General features: G+C 50.9%; 1 protein-coding gene across 1 annotated transcript; it reads left to right on the top strand.

The window, feature by feature from the left end:
• Positions 1-544: 544 nt before the first annotated feature.
• Positions 545-6,531, top strand: LOC125523024 (uncharacterized). The gene is made up of 2 exons (XM_048688062.2): positions 545-1,177; positions 6,119-6,531. Exons 1-2 carry the CDS (start codon positions 791-793, stop codon positions 6,152-6,154), a joined length of 423 nt encoding a protein of 140 aa, XP_048544019.2. The 5' UTR covers positions 545-790; the 3' UTR covers positions 6,155-6,531.
• The last annotated feature ends 9,393 nt before the right edge of the window (positions 6,532-15,924 follow it).

A 15,924-nucleotide genomic window follows, 5' to 3' on the forward strand; every position in this document is an offset into this window, starting at 1 on the left:
TTTATAGTTAATTTGTTTTTCATTTTTGTTTATATGTTTTCACCTTTTTATGTTTCTCTTTATGCGAGATATTAATATTTTTGTTTTTTAAAATGTGTGAACACTTTTTAAAAAATCATGATTATTTTTATAAAAAATATGAATAGTTTTTAAAATTATGTGAAGCCTCTAAAATTTCTTATATTTAGGAATGGAGGGAGTACATATTATTTTTGTGTAAATATATTTCATATTCGCGATTTTTTTTGAGAAATCTCGCTTCTTTATTCATTCATAATAATGTTCACAGGTACCTGGTTTTGGTCATGTGGGTTTTCCAATCAAACATGTCGCCCGGGCCCTAAATTACAAGCAAACTTGGCGAGATTGTGTGCTTCAAAATTAAAGTTTTTACGCTCATGAACAAAAGAGCAAGAAGTAAAGAAATTGCTACGATCTACGAACATATATAGCGTGATTTATATCGTTTGTTTATTTTATCAAAATTCCAGAAAACCTCATACCTATGTGAATGGGCCACGCTGACCTCTCGGGCCGTTAAGCCCACGACACTCGCTCCCCGCACTATAGCAACTCCCGGCGCCGCCTCCTCCCCAACGCGTCGTCCCGTCGAGCGCCACCGCACTGGTTTCCTCGCCGTCGCGCGCCACCTCTGCTCTCCCATCCGCCTTCACCATACGCTTCCGGCCCTGCTACCCTCGCTCTAGGATTCCTTCGCGGGCGCCGCGGCCCGTCCTCTGGAAGCGGATCGGAGGCGGCGAGCGGGCGGGGAAAGCGGCGGCTAGAGGAGATGCTCAAGTTCCTGTCCAGGGTTGTGGTGGAGTACAACCCGCTCGACCCGCGCAAGGCGGCGGCCGTGGAGCTCCTCGCGCAGTGCAACGGCCGCAAGGCCAAGGACTCCAACCCCACCTGCTCCGTCGAGCTGCGGCGCCTGCCCTGCCCGGCCGCGGCCGAGGACCCCAAGGCCCAGCCGCCCCCGCGCGTCCTCGTCACCTACCTCAACGGCGCCGAGGAGGCCTTCGTCGCCGCCGACGGCGCCACCGCGCAGGGCATGCGCGACCAGATCCTCGCCCGCGGCCGCCTCCTCGAGACCGAGCAGCTCTTCCGCGAGGCCGGGGAGAAGTGGCCCGTCGTCATCCCCGAGGAGGAGCTCGGCATGTCATTCCCCGGCATCAAGGTGCCTCTTCTACTCCTGTTTCGTTAACTTCACTTTCTGTCGAACACCTTGCGTGCGTGCGCATTGTGTACTGAAATCCCTCGTCCAAACATTGGAATACAGACAGTTGCTTACGTCGTCGCTCTTTCAACCTGTATATGTGGTCATGGAACCCTTTTTACAATGCATAACATTCTTATGTGCGTCAGAGTGTTATGCTATTATTCACGTGTAGAATGGATAAGTAGGATTATTACAAATTTTAAATTTATGTTTTGGTTAATTAATACAGATGTAGCGTTACCTGTGTTGTGCTTTGGCTGTAGACTTTTATCATGTTTCACATATATCACCTGAGGCATATTTGTCTATGTATGCTGGATGCTCATTTCGGTTGTATTGCTACTGTTGGGTTTTATCTAGCCTCTTTTACCTTCCTTCTTTTCATCAAACATTGCTAACATTGTGTAATTTGTTCTCTTCAACATTTTGTATGTTGGGTGATTATATAGCTGGTCTGCAATTATTGCTCATTTCATTGAGTACCGACTAACGTGTATGCATACTTATTTTTTTCTGGCCATGAATCACTTCACCGGTTGATTGTGTGCATGTGTACTTGGAAAATCATTGGAAATGACATTAAAATGCATGATCCTTTCTAGCTGCTGCATAAAGTTCAGGTTCTTGTATACCCGTTTGTCAAGGTGTACTGTGTTTTTTTTGTAAGAAAACGTCAAAGTGTACTATTTATGTGCAACTTGATAAATATCGTTTGGCATTTAATCCAGTTCTATAAAAGGAATTAGGATCACCACTGGTTTTAGCATTTACAATCCAGTTCGGTAAGGGGAACTATGACTGCAATCCCATAAGCTGGTAATATGCTTAGCCCTGGCTCATGGACATACTCTTTTGTAGTCATTCATAACATTGGAAGTAAAAAACTGGGTTTTGATTTTTAAAGTCAATAAGATGACATGTTGACCGTTAACTTTAATTGCATATTAGATCTCTTTAACCATCATTCATATGGTTTGGCTGCATGCATTTTAGGGTATCATCATTCTTTTTAGCTGTCGGTAGTATCAGTTATTATTTTGTTCTTATTTTTAAAAGATGTCTACTAATCTTAGCAGTACCTTTATTTGGGTGTCCATAGGGCAGTCAAGCAAAAACACCTATACACCATTTTGACTTCTTCTTTTTCTTGTTTTGTTCACCTACTTGTTAGTTGGTTTTATATATTGTTTATATAAGCTCTCTCAGGGTATAATTTGTATTCCGTAGGTCGCCGTTCCATGATTTGTCTAGACATTTTGATGTTCCACTCCTACAGAAACGTGTGCCTAGGTGCTTCTAGGAAAGAAATACTTACGTACTATCCCTAGCTCTTGACATTTTTTATTGAGAGAATACTGCTTTGGTTCATTACATTTGTAATAAGACATAAACATGTTCTTTTTCATTAATGCAGTAGTTAGTCATCCTGCCTGTTTTGTCAGAAAAAATAAATTGCATGAGCATATTGAGTGGCCATTTTGCATGCCTCCTCAGTCAACCTTTTACATAGGATTCTTACCTTTTTAGGAACACCTTTATTTAATCTGGATAATAAAGAGTGATTTGTGTTCCTAAATGCAGATATAGTTTCTAAAGAATTTCCAATCTGCATAAGTAGAACCTGAACATAGTTTGATTTTAAATTTACTATAATCAAGCATGGTTTCATTTGTCATAACTTAGTAACATTATTATTGAAGTTGTTTTAAAACTAGTTTAGACTCTGCCATTAGTAGAAGAAGACAGTATGATATGTAACATGTACTTGCATGGCTATGGTTATCTTTCGAGGAAGAGTTTACTAATAATTGGATTGAACTTCCATGTGGTTCTCTTGGGCACAAGATTTCCATTGAAATACTCAGAAAACCATCTGTGCATTGCACACTACTTCCTGGACTCTAGATAACACTTATTTTCTAATTACCCGCTTGTATTCTTACCTGACATATAACTATTTTAACCAGACATTTGTCTTGGGCATGAGTTTTGTAAGTACATAATGAAATGCACATTGCAAGCTCCAATAGTTCCTGGGTATCATATACGTACTTTCTAATTGCCCATACTGTTACCTACGTATACAGTACATACATACTTCTGTATGTTGTGTATGACAGTGCATTTCTTCTGCTTGCGGACCCTTTATTCTTCACAGTAGCACTGTTAGAGTACGTAATGGGCCTAATGGGCCTGGGCCGGCGGTATAGCCCGTTAGTCTTAGGGTTAATTAGAGATAAGGGTCGCTTGCTTAGGGGTCAAGTAAGCCTTGCTGGGGAGTCAAGTAAACCTCTCTATATAAGGCGAGGAGATGTATCAATCTAATCAAGCAAGAATTAAGAAGGAAATCCCTTCCCTCTTGCCCGGCCGTGGGGGAAAAGGCCCCCGGCCGGCCCTCTCACGCCCTCCTTCTAGCAGCCACATAACAATCTGGTATCAGCTTTCCCGGATTCGATCATGTCCAGCCCTCCACCGAGTTCTTCCCACCCGCCGCCGCCGCACACCTACCCGCAGCCACCAGTGTCTTCATCAGCGCTGCTGCCCCACACAGCAGGCGCGCCGGCATTGGGCGTGCTGGCGTCCTTAGGGGCGATTGCATCCTCTACCCCGGCGCCGTCCGCTCTCGTCCTCACCCCGGAGCAGATGACAGCCGCAATCCTGGAATTATGGCAGGCCGTGGCGGGCATCAGGGCCTTCCTCGTCGGGCCCTATGCGCCCCAGCCGCATCCCCAGCAGCCACCTCCTCCGCCGCCACACCAACAGCAGCTACCCCCGCCGCCGCCGCCCTCGGACGCGACCATGGCGCCGGTCATCTCGTACCATTATGGGATGCCCTACGACGGGACTGCGACGACCTCGTTCCCATCAGCGCCGCCGCCGTCCCAGGGCGTCCCCATCCAGCAGATCAAGTTCCCGCCATCGCCGTCACCGCTTCCGGCTTGGATCGCTACCCGCCATGGTCGGCGGCGGTGAGGCTGCAGGCTGCTGCGTGCTGCCTCCTAGCGCGTCGGCGTGTGCGGGAGATGCGTGGTCTGCAGCTGTCGTTCCTCCCAGTGGCGCTTCGCTGCGCAAAGGACCTCGATCTCGTCTGCTGCGTCGGGGATCTTGGGCATGCTGTTTTCCCCACGGACAGCGACCTCAAAGTCTGCGACATTGGCGGTTGGGGAGGGCGCACCCCTCCTCGCCATTCTCCATCGAAAGCCCTCCACTCTTCTCTGTGCGGTGCAGACCAACAGCCGTCCGGCGGGGAGAAGGCATGGTGTCACCGACAGGAGCGCACCGCGTAGCACCACTGCATTCCGCCGCCGGCCGCCGCGAGGGCGCCTCTGCTGGTCGCTCTTGCGACCACTTCCAGGTGGCCATACACATGCACTCCTTTTGTCCAGATGGTGGGATCCAGGTGGCTGTACATGTGCACGTCCGACGTGCGGATGGTGTCCACTTTATGTTCAGGGGTCCAAAATAAAGCGTCCCGGTTCATTTCAGGTTGAGAGTAATAAAACAAGCCGAGATGTAAAAGGCTTGTTTTTAGGTGTTAGGTTTGTGTTGCGTCGAGTCATGGTTATAAGTTGGTTAGGTTGCAGCTCGAGGACAAGCTGCATGTCCAGATAGGGTGTAGTGAGTACTTAATGGCCTAATGGGCCTGGGCTGGCGATATAGCCCGTTAGTCTTAGGGTTAATTAGAGATAAGGGTCGCTTGCTTAGGGGTCAAGTAAGCCTTGTTGGGGAGTCAAGTAAACCTCTCTATATAAGGGGAGGAGATGTATCAACCTAATCAAGCAAGAATTAAGAAGGAAATCCCTTCCCTCTTGCCCGGCCGTGGGCGAAAAGGCCCCCGGCCGGCCCTCTCGCGCCCTCCTTCTAGCAGCCACATAACGAGCACAGAATTTGATTTGATGCTGTTGCCAGATGTGTTTCACACACCAAATGTTATTTTCCTTAAAAAGAATGATATTCTTGTTTCCACCATTTTATTTCCTTTTTTCCTATAATTGAATGAAATTCACTACACATACTTATCTCTGGTTGCTGCCAGCCTGCCATGCCCACTTTCATGTTTGAAGAAGCATATTTGTTCCTGTTGGGCCATGGTTTATGCCATTGATGTGCTGGAGAGTCATTTACACGTAAAATTTAGGAGTTATGTACTTCTCATTTTGGTGATGTTTAGATGCAATATTCTCGAGATATCTAAGTCATATGCAGTCACATTGCTCCTAGAGATTATCGGTTTCAAAGTGCGGGTGCTATTTCTAGTTTTGTTTATAGTCTCAATGATACCATGGACATGCATGGTAGTTTTTTTTCTTATACAGATGTTCCCCATCATTGTATTAAACCCTTGTGTTCCTAGGGGTTAAGAAAAAACATACTAGTCTGTTCGAAAATAGTTGACGTGGTTTTAGTTCTAAAACCACGTCAACTATTTTCGAACGGAGGGAGCGCATATTTACAAGATTGATTGCTTTATTGAATTGAGGTGCTCCTTGGCATACCCGCGTAATTCATGGTAGGTCGGGGTGTTTTTGGTACACTTGTTTAAGTTGCTTGTGAGCAATCCCATCTTAGTCACTTGTTAGTAGCACCGGAAATTGGTAGGATCACAAGGTGGACTGGGCATCCCCATCTTTATGGGACTGAAATATATGTGATGTGAGTAATTTGGGTTATGCTCGAATTTTCAATTAAATTGACCAGGCTCTTGTGATGTGGGCGATTTGGATGCATGCTTGAATTTTCCATCCGATGTACCAGACCTTCTATTATTCAGTACTTTGGTACTCCCTCCGATCCATATTAATTGAGCGTTAATTAATTTGGATCGGAGGGGGTATGAGTTTGTTTTCCTCCTCTCGTGAATTCTCAATGAGAATCTTGATATATGTTTTTACTTTGCAGCCAAAGAAAGCCGAGGAGAAGCCCCAGGCTTCGTGATCCAGGCAGAGCTCTTTCAGTCTGGCGTGGTTAACTAGGAGTATGTCTGTTCTCTCGCATTTGGGAGCTTGTCTGCAGGTCTTCATTGGCTAGTTCAGGTTCAGGGCATGTCCCTTGTTCTTTTCTGTGTTGATTTTACAACCCTGTTCTTGAACGATCAACTGTGAACCAGTTTATTCAGAATAAGTTTGCTCTCTGCTCTTGTAACGGTATTCACTGCGCATTTCTCTAAAGTCTGAGATGAAGTGCTGTAATCATGTTCGTAGCATCAGTTTCAACACGGGCCCTTGTTGTACCAGCATCGGCTGGTGATTTGAGCCCAGTGGCCGCGCTTGGAATCGTTGTAATTAAATAAATATAGGGGTGTTTATTTTACACTTTTGTGTGTGTGTGTGGGGGGGGGGGGGGGGGGGGTGATTTTTACACTTGTATCTCACCGGCTGCTTAGCAATTTTTTGCTGGAAACAAAACGATGAGCCGAGACCTGTGCACTAGTGTTAAAAACACTATTATATTATGGAACGGATGGACCATCTTCATCCATCAGATAGTCAATCGTTCATGCATCGTGCATGGTGGGTCGGCTGTGAAGCAGTTTCGGAGTATCTTTGCCGTGATACAGTTTCTGCACTAGACAAACATCATTAGCGAGGCCACGCGACCCTTCGGCCTAGGTTTTCCGCGCCGCCGCCGCGGCCGGAGCCCGCCATCGCTGCTCGCCTCTCCCGCTCCCCCGCCACTCCCTCCACCTTCCTCGTACCCCCGGCGTTGCCTCCTCGGGTGAGGCGACCGGGGGGCCCTAACGCCGCTCTCCTTCAGGCCCCCTCCTCGCGGCTCCTTCCTCCCGCCGTTGCCAGCGAGCGCCACCGGGCCTCGGCCGCGTGGTGCTCGCAGCGGCGGGTCTGCCCTTCCCCGCGCGCGGCCCCTCATGCTCGGATGGTGGTGGTCGGCGGCGGTGCTCCTCGGTCGGCATCGGTGTGGCTCGTCGGCGGTGCTGCCACGTGCCACGGTGGCTCTTGACGCCGTGGTGCGACCGTTGGCCGTGGGGCGCCCGCCCAGCCCAAACCTGGGCCCTTTCGGGCCCCATCGGGGTTAGGGCGGCCCGGTGGCTCGATGTTCAGCGGCGTCATTCCCTGGTGATGGCATGGTGGCGGCAGTCTCGGGCGGTGAGGACTTCGTCGGTCGGCGAGTTGCAGCGTGGCGACAGGACTGTACGGGTCCAAGTGGACCCGGCCGGGTCATCGAGGCCCGGCAAGTCCTAGTCGCCCCTCATATCCTTTCTATATTTTTCTTTTAATATAAGGGTTTGAGGAAAGTTCAGACGTATTGAATAATATGAGGGGTCAAACTGGATCATTGTTTTCCTTCTCTCGTCTGTTAGATCATATCCTCCCTATATTTGTTTTTTAATATGAGGGTTTGAGGAAGGCTAGACATATAGAATAATACGAGGTGGCCAGTTGGGTCATCTTTTTTCCTTCTCTCGTCTGTTTGATCACTGACCGCACACGTCTGCGGACATTTGAGCAGGATTTAAGGATGACCGACTGTAGATGCCCGTCCCGATGTTGTTTCTAGCATCGCCGGAGGGCGTGTGGAGATTTGTCGCCGGCGGATCTCGCGGGATCCGGTTGGCATTTGTCTTCAATAGATCCATGTGGACCTGATCTTCGTTCGTCTGTGTTCATGTGTCTACACGTTGGTTCCTTCTGTTCTACACATCTCTTTATCAACGGCGGTTGCTGTCCTGGTGCGTTGATTCTATGGGGCCTTAGCACAGCGATTTCCTTACTGTCCACTACAACAAGATATGTCCGGCTTCATAGAGGAAGGGGCGATGGCGGCAACGCGCCTTTGGCTCGTTCCAGTGCTTGTAGTCGTCACGAGGTGGTCTACAAACCTGGATGTATTTAATATTTCTGGTGTTCTTTGTACTATCATGTGACGCCCCCGATTTAATCGTACACTAATCATACATGCAAACGTGTACGATCAAGATTAGGGACTCACGAGAAGATATCACAACACAACTCTACAAATAAAGTAAGTCATACAAGCATCATATTACAAGTCAGGGGCCTCGAGGGCTCGAATACAAGAGCTCGATCATAGACGAGCCAGCGGAAGCAACAATATCTGAGTACAGACATAAGTTAAACAAGTTTGCCTTAAGAAGGCTAGCGCAAACTGGGATACAGATCTAAAGAGGCGCAGGCCTCCTGCCTGGGATCCTCCTAAACTACTCCTGGTCGCCGTCAGCGGGCTGCACGTAGTAGTAGGCACCTCCCGAGTAGTAGTAGTCGTCGTCGACGGTGGCGTCGGGCTCCTGGGCTCCAACGTCTAGTTGCAGCAATCGGATATAGGGAAGGGGAAGAAAAGCAACCGTGAGTACTCATCCAAAGTACTCGCAAGCAAAGAGCTACACTACATATGTATGCATTGGTATCAACTGGAATAAGGCTATCATATGTGGACTGAACTGCAGAATGCTGGAATAAGAGGGGGATAGCTAGTCCTTTCGAAGACTACGCTTCTGGTAACCTCCATCTTGCAGCAGGAGAAGAGAGTAGATGGTAAGTTCACCAAGTAACATCGCATAGCATAATCCTAACCGATGATCCTCCCCTCGTCGTCCTGTGAGAGAGCGATCACCGATTGTATCTGGCACTTGGAAGGGTGTGTTTTATTAAGTATCCGGTTCTAGTTGTCATAAGGTCAAGGTACAACTCCAAGTCGTCCTGTTACCGAAGATCACGGCTATTCGAATAGATTAACTTCCCTGCAGGGGTGCACCACATAACCCAACACGCTCGATCCCATTTGGCCGGACACACTTTCCTGGGTCATGCCCGGCCTCGGAAGATCAACACGTCGCAGCCCCACCTAGACCAACAGAGAGGTCAGCACGCCGGTCTAAACCTAAGCGCCCAGGGGTCTGGGCCCATCGCCCTTAGCACACCTGCATGTTGCGTGGGCGGCCGGAAGCAGACCTAGCCTAGCAGGCGTTCCAGTCCAATCCAGCGCGCGCCGCTCAGTTGCTAACGTCACGAAGGCTTCGGCTGATACCACGACGTCGAGTGCCCATAACTGTCCCCGCGTAGATGGTTAGTGCGTATAGGCCAGTAGCCAGACTCAGATCAAATACCAAGATCTCGTTAAACGTGTTATTTTGAAATAACCGCGAACGCCGACCAGGGCCAGGCCCACCTCTCTCCTAGGTGGTCTCAACCTGCCATGTCGCTTCGCCACAAAGATCCACTCAAAGGGCCGTCGGGACAAACGTCCTTTCGGACCCAATCCGTGGATCACTCGCGGGTACACCTACGAGCCGACCCGTCTTTAGTCACCTCAAGTATCATATATAAAGTATATAGTATATACCCGTGATCACCTCCCGAGTGATCACGGCCCGATAGTATAGCAAGGCAGACGGAAAAGAATGAAGGGCCACTGATGATAAACTAGCATCCTATACTAAGCATTAGGATTGCAGGTAAAGGTAACAACAGTTGTAGCAACAATGTCAAGCTATGCATCAGGATAGGATTAACGGAAAGCAGTAACATGCTACACTACTCTAATGCAAGCAGTATAGAGGAGAGTAGGCGATATCTGGTGATCAAGGGGGTGGGCTTGCCTGGTTGCTCTGGCAAGAGAGAGGGGTCGTCAACACCGTAGTCGTACTGGGTAGCAGCGGCGTCGGTCTCGATGTCTAGCGAGAGAAGAGGGGGAAGAAACAATAAATATAATGCAAACAAATGCATGACGATGCATGACATGACAAAGCGTGATGCTAGGTGTGCCCTAACGCGGTACGAGGTGGTACCGGTGAAGGGGGAAAACATCCGGGAAAGTATTCCCGGTGTTCCGCATTTTCGGACAGATGAACCGGAGGGGGAAAGTTGCGTGTTCGGTATGCTAGGGATGCGTGGCAGACGAACGGGTTGCGTATCCGGGTTCGTCTCGTCGTTCTGAGCAACTTTCATGTAGAAAGTATTTTTATCCGAGTTACGGATTAAAAGATATGATTTTCTAAAGATTTAAATCATTTTCTGATTTCAATTAGTTATTTAAATCTAACATTATCCAAAACAGTGTGGTGACGCAAGCATGACATCAGAGTGATGCCAGCAGGTCAACTGGTCGGTTGACCAGTCAAACCAGACAGGTGGGTCCAGTGGGACCCACATGTCATTGTCACGGGCATTAACAGAGTTTTTAAAACTAACTAAATGGGTTAATTAGTGGGTGGGACCCAGCAGTCAGTGACTATTTAGTTAACTAAATTAATTAATTATATTTTTATTATTTATTTATTTATTTAATTCTCTTTTTTTAACACATTCTAGGGGCGGGGCCCACTTGTCATTGGTACAGGGGGGTTAATGGGCGCTGGCGGGTTACAGGCAGCGGGCGCAACGGGTGCCCAGCAACCGTTCGCCTGGGCGCACGCAAACCGCCGATGAGACGACGGCGAGAGGTGGTCGGGCCATGGAGGGCGTGGCCGGCGGGCGCGGCAGCGGCCACGGCGCCGGACCGGGAAGGCGCGGGCCTGGCGTGGGGAGCGTCGCAGGGAGCAGCATCCTGGTAGGCGGGCACAGGCCAGGCAGGCCGATGGCGAGGCAAGCAGGGGGGAAGGGGGTGGCGGCTGCGGCTGTGCAGAGCAGCAGCGACGGGATCCGAGGGCGAGTGGCGGCAGTAGCAAGCAGTGTGGCGGTTGCGGCGAGCGGGCGAGCAGGGCTGCCGACGGGCGAAGTCGGGGCGGCTCGGCAGGAGCCATGAACAGGGGGAGGCGCGCAGGGCGCCGTGGTGCGCGCCGGCGCACGCGCGCGTGACGCGAGGGAGTGACGGGCCACGCGGGGCGAGCTGCAGGTGGGCGCGGCAGCGCAGGGGGGAAGAGGTCGACACGGGAAGCTCGGCGGGTCGGCGAGCAGTGCAGCAGCAGCAAGGTTCGGGTGCGGGCGCGAACACACGTTGGCACAACTTCGGGCGCGTGTAGCGCGCGGCGTGCAGGCGCGGTGCGTGGCCGGGGCACGGCCAACCGTGGGAGAGGCGGGGCGCGGGTCTGGGCACGTGCATGCGTGGTGAGCGAGCGAGGGGGACAGAGAGGAGGGGCGCGGAGGTCGTGGCCTCACCGGAGACGTAGGGTCTAGAGCAGCAAGTGTCGGGGGGGAGGACGGAGACGACTTCGGCGGAGCGGGTGCAAGCCGGTGGGAAAGGGTGCCGGCGAGGAAGAGGAGGCAGGCCAGCGAGGTAGAGGAGGCAGGCCAGCGAGATGGCGCGGGCTCCGGGCGGCGGCGTCCTGGCGCGGGGCGGCGAGGTCGTCGCGGTGACGGGCGATGGGATCGGGGGTTTGCCCAGATCCAGATCCAGCGGGGGGGAGGAGTGGTGCGAGTGGGGAGTGGGGTAGGTTAGGGTTTCGGTGGGTTTGGGGATAAGGGGAGTGGGGTGGCCGCAGCTGGGCCGGTGGGTTGCGGCCTGGTGGGCCAAAGCCGAAGGGGTCGGGGGGGCTTTCTCCCCCTTTTCTAGTTTTAGTTTTTTCTTTTCTTTTCTTGTATTTTCTTTCTTTTTACTTATTTTCTATTCTGTTTTATTTCATTTTAAATCATTTAGGCATTTTCTAAAAATATGTTTGCTGCACCATAATTACCCTTGTAATATTCGGCAACCACCGAACATTTTTGTTTTAATTTTTAAAAACTTTTGTTGTTGACATTAATTTGAATTTGAATTTTGAAACGGTTTGAACTAACGAAAGTTTAGCAACAGTAATCACCAATGACATGGCATTATTAGGAGAGTTTTACTGTAGCCTAATTATCCGGGCGTTACATACCATGATAGTTGATAAATAAATAGATTGTAAGTTTTCTTTAAAATATATGGTCTTACTTTTTTTCAAAACGGAGGCAAAAGATTTGCCTCATCGATTAATTAAGAAGAAGAGAATTGCCCGGTTAATTAATGGAAAACCAGGCGAAAACCGATACATATAGATCACATGCGGACTACTCGCTAAGAAAGAAACTCCATGACCTCACGGTCAACCCGACAAACATACAAAACACGCAACAACCACAAACCCTGGCACTTCTATGTCGCAAAGAAACACTCAACAAAACCAATGTTGAATACATTAGACGCCAAGAAATCCACGGAGGCGAGCCACTCGGAGATGGAGGACGAAGAGACTGAGTATCCTCCCTTAAGCAGCCGCAGACGCCTTATCAGTGGCGCCACTTTTCTTGCCTATGCTCTTGAGAGCCTTCTTCGCCTTCTTTATTTTGTCTGAAGAAACCTCATCCACTAGAAGGCAAGCAATCACATTGCGAGACCCAGGACAAGTTGCCTCCAAGGAGGCGAGCAAAGGTCAAGCTTTTTCACGAAGACCACCTCGTCAATACGTGCCAACATAGCGTCACGGTCAATGATGAGCGACCGAATGGTCTTCGGCGCCTCAGAAGTAGCTGCCCAAAGCACCTATCTCATCAACCTCGCCACCCACGGATGCCACCTGGGCAGCAACCTCATGTGAGAGAGCAATAGCAACGTCCAAATCTCCACGGTCCACATAGGCGAGTGACTGACTGGGCTCCAACGACAACGGTGAGGTCGCAGTCGGCATCGCCAAGTCCCCTCCAAGCGACCCCATCTCCTTAGGAACCACCATCGAAATGGGCGAAGTGGGCTCCCCACAAAGCTTCTGCAGCTCAGGCATAATCTACAGCACTGGAGCCACGACCTCGACAACACCTTCACTCCAAGAAGCAATTAGTACGACGGGCAACAGCAACCGACAAGATGTAGCACGAGGGGAGAGATCTCCATACATGCCTACTTCCTCATTGGCAGAACCAACCAGGATCTCAGGGGACCGGGACAAATCAGGGGCAACCCCAATCTGAAGCTCAGGCAGCGAAGACACATCCGGCACGACCTCAAGTTTGGCGAGAGCGGCCTCCGCTCTCACCAAAACACTCCCGATTCGCGCAACGCAGTCACGAAGCTCAGTACGAAGCAGCTCGGTCTCCTCCGCCAACCCAACTTGCTGAGCCCAGACAAACTGGAACTGCACGTCGGTAATGGAGATATCACCGGTGGATGGAGGCGGTGGAGCATGACATTGGGCCAGTGAAGCTTGGTGGACATGCTTCTTAGCACAGCAGAAGCGGGCGATGTGACCAGATTGAAGGCAGTTCGTGCATCGGATTGGATCCCTGCAGGAGTGTGCATAGTGACCTCGACAGAGGCATCGGAAACACCTGTCTCTCAACCATGCCGGCGGAGGACGCCACATATTGATAGCAGGGCGACGGAAAGAAACGGGAATCGAGCGACACCCCCTCGAGACAAGCTGCCATCCCCCCAACGCATTCCCACTTGAAACTTGACACACCGGGGCTTCCGCGCGACACCTCGCGGTCGAAACATCCTCTCCAATCTCCCCAACCTGGACGCACCGGAGGCGCTTGCATGACGTGCCCGTCGCCCGCAACAGCAGCGGGCACGCCGTTGTCCTCGTCTGAAGCGGGGCCATCAGAGGCAGCTTCCAGAAGGCTGTTGTCTCCGACAGCAATGACGGTCGATGTGGTAGGTGTCGGAGTTGCCAGGACCAGGTCAGAGCTGGCCGGCAGGAGGGAAGCTTGCGTGAGGCAAAGCGTCCCCGCACTGCCGGGTCGCCCTTGCGGGAGGCGAGGTAGGCTGCAGCGACGTCTTCGGCAGAGGGCGCCGGCAGAAGGAGCCTGAGAGGCTGGCGTCGTCGGAGCGGGAGCGCCGACAGGAGCAGCCGAGGCGGCCTCCACCGCACGAGCAGGGTCCCTAGCAGGAGGAGCCGAAGAGTCTGGGACGGCCGCCAACATTGTGGCGGGGAGGACACCGGGCAGAGGGTCCGTGGCGGCCGCCGGCGTTGGAGCGTGGGGAGCCATGACGGCTTGACGGATGGGGAAAGGAGCTAGCTGAGAAGAGAGAGAGCACGCAACCGAGATTCCGGATCTAGTCTCGCTGGACGCTCCTTTCCTTGTGTGAGAAGCCCGAAAAAGATCCGATCCGAAGCAGCAACTGACCTAAAGCCAGCCAGCGTCAGACGTGACCGCATGTCGCTTCCCGCAGTCCAAATTATTGCGGCCAAAACTGTCTGGATGAAAAGAGAAAGAAAAAGGCAGATCCCGGACCGTGGCGTGACAGCAACAGGCACACTTTCCCCCGACCTGCCCTGCGCGGGAGAGTTGACATGCATGCATCCAACACTCTCTCGCCGGCACGAATTTTCACTCTCAGCCCCGAGAATAAACGTCCCGGATGACAGGAACAAAGCGCTCCTTGGAGGCGTCGCACGCAAGGCTCTGCTCGCGAACTGGGACGTGCAGCAACATGGCGCTTGGCAGGACACAGATAGAATAATTGGCGGGAGGAAGAGTCCGGGTCAAGGCGGTCCGTGCACCTACAGTTCGGTTGCTGTGGTCCTTGTGGATAAGCATGAACGGCGCCGGTGCATGCATCATCGGTGATGTCCCTTTGGTCTCCAGCCCCCCGTCTCTCCTCGGAATTCAACGCGACCCCCCGCCGTCTCTCTCTCTCTCTGAATCTGAATCGAGAGTAGAGTGGGACAGTGGGGGAGGAGGGAGGGCTGCAAAACCTCTCCATGCCCGTCACCTTCTGTTTTCTGTTTTGTCCTTCGAGCTGGGTACCATCCATCTGCTCCGTGAATTATTTCAATTTTGTGAAGGTCAAACAAAAGGCTAATAGCGCTGCTTGCGAGATTGGGATCAGGGGCGGAGCTAGGGGGATGAGCAGGGGCCTGCCCCCAGCGATCGACAATTTTAGTATGAGTGACGAGTAATTACCAACGAGATTAGATCAATATACGTACTCGTTTCCTTCTATACTCGAATCCTGGCTCCGTCACTGATTGAGATGTCTAGTTTTGTATCACCATCATATACTAGTATTTTACCGAGTGGCATTCCGCCCTGCGTGCTTCATTTTCTAATGAATGATTATTCCAGCTTTTAAAAGGGAAAACTACATGTGCTTGTGTACTACTTGATAATTGTACAGCAATAGTATTTCTTATTAAAATAACAATATGGTCTTTAGATACATAGTAGAGGCGCACCACCATAACCACACATTAGAGGAAAAGACAGACGTCTAGGGTAATTTCCCGAGCTAGGCAACTGCTTCGAAGTGAGAATTTTTGACACAGATCATTCCTTCAGTGTAACAATCAACTAGATCCATACTGACATAGCTTAAGCATGGCTTGCCGTTTTGATGCTCACACAATCGCCATCGCCATCGCCGACGAGGTGGGGAAACCATGTGGCCGTGGAGTCTGGGTTGCTCTAGCGACGGCTAGGGTAGTAGGGTTCAGCCTAGGTAGGCGTCTCATTGGTGGTGGCGAGGCGCCAAAGGTGTGATTGGCATTGGCGGAGGGCGTGTGGAGCTTTGGTCAAGGCTGAAGGGTCCCGCCTTTGTCTACCTTTAGTCTAGGTGGTCTTTGACAACATCCTTTTGTGTTTTGCTCATATGCCTTCTTCTCTGTTCGACAAAGCACCATCAATTCCGATTTCGTCGAGAAGCTAGTGAGATTAGGCCTCTATCTTATCTAGACGAATCTGGGATGGTTGTTGTCCAGCCCTCCTTAGCTACTTTATTCTCGTGTGCTAGCGAACATGTTGCATGATCCCTCTCTCCATTCCCTCGCTCGAGCTCTAACATCATGGACGGCGATGGTGATCTGGTTCTCAGTTTGTTGTTGCTGGCTTCTT

Source organism: Triticum urartu, chromosome 7A (assembly GCF_056163025.1).
Source record: "Triticum urartu cultivar PI428250 chromosome 7A, HENAU_Tu73, whole genome shotgun sequence".
Taxonomy (NCBI): Eukaryota; Viridiplantae; Streptophyta; class Magnoliopsida; order Poales; family Poaceae; genus Triticum; species Triticum urartu.

Bases quoted from the DNA above. Each gene is read 5' to 3' on its own strand.
- LOC125523024 (XM_048688062.2), top strand. From the start codon at position 791: ATGCTCAAGTTCCTGTCCAGGGTTGTGGTGGAGTACAACCCGCTCGAC. The intron at 1,178-6,118 runs GTGCCTCTTCTA...TTTACTTTGCAG, and splicing joins TGTCATTCCCCGGCATCAAG to CCAAAGAAAGCCGAGGAGAA.